Here is a 2,703-nt window from a genome sequence, read left to right on the forward strand (position 1 = left end):
TATAATACTGAACATGATTTTCTCATAAGGTAAAGCCCCAGATGCTTTCTGTTTTTTAAGACATATATAGTCTAGTAGATGGTAAATTACTTGCTTTAGATATAGTAGTACCATAAATAGACTATAATATTAACGTGTATTTTAAATTGGTAAATATAGACTTCACAAATATTCTCACCTTAAGGAAAAGATCCATTTCAGGCTCAGTTTCATCGGTATAAATGAGGTAACATCTGACAGTGTTACTCCAAAGAGAATGTGAAAACAAGGGAGTGACTTGTAATAAACTAGCTACAGCAATATCCCAGTCATCTGAAAATAAAATTTCTCGTAAGTTCGTGAAAAATTATCAGGAAACACATTTGACGATGACTTCAAAAAAGTCTGAAAAAACATAACAGGCATCATAGAATGGAATGTGATTTCACATGTTAATACCCACATGCCTTCTAGAATAACATATTAAAAGGCAATTCATTTTCTAATCTCAATTTCTACCCTGGGACTTAAAGCAGTAAGTGTGGCCAGTGGTCTTCCCTAGGGTACCAGTGGTTCCAGTGAAATGTCACGGAACCATTTTACATAAGCTTTTTAATAAGTTTGCTACTTGAGGGAGCCTACATTTCCGGGCTGACCTATAGTTTTACCTTCTTATTATTTTTGAAATATATTAAGTCAAAAAGAAAGTTCAAGAATGGCATAAAATGAAAAGTAGTCTTACAGTAGCTATATTTAGTGAGAATAAAAATTTTAAGGCATACGTGGCTAGTCCAAAAAGTACAATTTAAAAATGATTTTTATTTTGCTAATAGAGAAATAATTTTATAGTTTTAAGAAAAAAGAGAACTACTTATAACTTCTTAGGTCTATACTGATATTGAAATTCTGGACAGAATCTTAGAGCTGTTTTGGACACCAGGTTGTATAATGAAAATATTCTTTTGACTAAGAACGTAGTCATCTCTCCATATCCTGGATAACCTATCTCCTATACCAAAATCTATAGACGCTCAAGTGCCTTATACAAAATGGTGTAGTATTTGCATATAATCAACACACATCCTCCCATATACTTTAAACTTTTCTAGATTACTTGTAATACCTAAAACAATGTAAATGCTATGTAAATAGTTGTTATTCTGGTAATTTTTACTTGTATTATTTTTGTTGTATTGTTATTTTTTATCGTTTTTTTTTTTTCCCACGTATTTCTGCTCAACGGTTGGTTGAATCTGCATATAGGGAACTCACAGATACGTAGGGGCCCGACTGTACTACACTACCTAACAGGGCTTTTTGTATTTTGCTCTATTGTCTGCTCTATCTTACCTTCAATGCCATCAAAGCAGAGGGAAAGACTATAACCTACTGTTTCTCAGTTAATCTACATTACACTCTTGCTGCTCAACTAAAATACTGAGAATTTAGACCAGAAGCACAGTTACCAGAACCTGGTTTTGGCAAGGCTGATCGGAGCACTGTCTGATCCCAATATGAATTATGTAACCTCACCATCCCTGGTTAGTTATAGCTCTACTACATGACGGTTTGTCAATGGAAGGCATCGAAAATATAAATTTCATGCTCGGCTGACAGTAGTTCTCCTAGCATAAGATTATAGAACATGAATAGTCACCACCACTAGGCAAGTAATTGGTAAATGGCATACGTTACCTCTGTTGACGTTTGCAAAGGGTCCTTCCACATCTATAGAACTATGGGCAAACTCAGGGCCCCTGAAGGACTGCTGAAGCTGGATCATACTCCCTATGGAAGGCTCACTTCCCAAGGCCCCGCCAGTCCAATATTCACATTGGGTTCCAGCAGCTGTTGAAGCAAGAGATTTTTATCTCATGAAAACTAAATTACTGAATATTCAAAAATTTATCACACATATTGAATGTGATTTTCAATTTTAAAAAGTACTATAATATATAAATACAATAAACATTCAAACAATTTGGAAAGTACTCTGCCACTGGCTTTTGGTAAAGTTATAAGGTGGTGGTTAACATAATTCTGGTTATCATCTCAAATCCAAATAAGGGATTAAAAAGAGAAAAATAAAAAGAAATAAGAATACAATAAACAAAGGAATTACAATAAAAGGGCAGTTAAGAACACCCCACAAAAATATTCTAAAAATGATTTTTTAACTGTACAACTTAGGTATCAATTAAAATATGAAGGAAAGAACTTCAAAGGCAGACTGTTATTAGCACACTAGTAATTAATATTCTTAATTCATTAGCATGCAAGCTCTTTGCAGCAGGGAGTACGTCCTTCTTAACCTCCCAGAGCAACAAAATTAATGTCTGAATCAATATCTACTTATGAACATGTTAATGATTTTCTAATAAATTATATTTGCCAGCATATCCACATGGCATCCTTGACTAGCTATAAGTAAAGTGCGATTTGAGCTAAATCTCTAGATAAACTGAGTTTATTATCTGTAGCTCTTTCACTCTCAAATGGGTGACATTTCCTCAAGTATTCTTCCTTCATGTTTTAAATCAAAATATGAAGAAAAAAGACCTAGAAAGGAATTTAAGATGTTTCTGTTAACTTGCCAAGACAACTACAATAGTTTTGAAACACTGTACATTTGGACATTTCAATACTGAAATAACCACTAAGACTAATGTTGGGGCATAACAGCATTTTCTCAGTCACTCTTGGCCAGTAAGAATCACTCCTTTT

The 2,703-nt window shown here is 33.8% G+C and overlaps 1 protein-coding gene across 1 annotated transcript in view; it reads right to left on the bottom strand.

The window, feature by feature from the left end:
- NPHP3 (nephronophthisis 3 (adolescent)) overlaps positions 1-2,703 on the bottom strand; it is a 46,107-nt gene that overhangs the window by 39,532 nt on the left and 3,872 nt on the right. Inside the window, exons 3-4 of the mRNA XM_012663338.1 lie at positions 1,675-1,827; positions 179-312 (exon numbers count right to left, since the gene is read on the bottom strand). Of these exons, the coding sequence (XP_012518792.1) occupies positions 179-312; positions 1,675-1,827 (287 nt within the window). The remainder of the gene's footprint in view (positions 1-178; positions 313-1,674; positions 1,828-2,703) is intronic.

Source organism: Propithecus coquereli, unplaced genomic scaffold (assembly GCF_000956105.1).
Source record: "Propithecus coquereli isolate 6110/MARCELLA unplaced genomic scaffold, Pcoq_1.0 Scaffold12, whole genome shotgun sequence".
Classification (NCBI taxonomy): domain Eukaryota; kingdom Metazoa; phylum Chordata; class Mammalia; order Primates; family Indriidae; genus Propithecus; species Propithecus coquereli.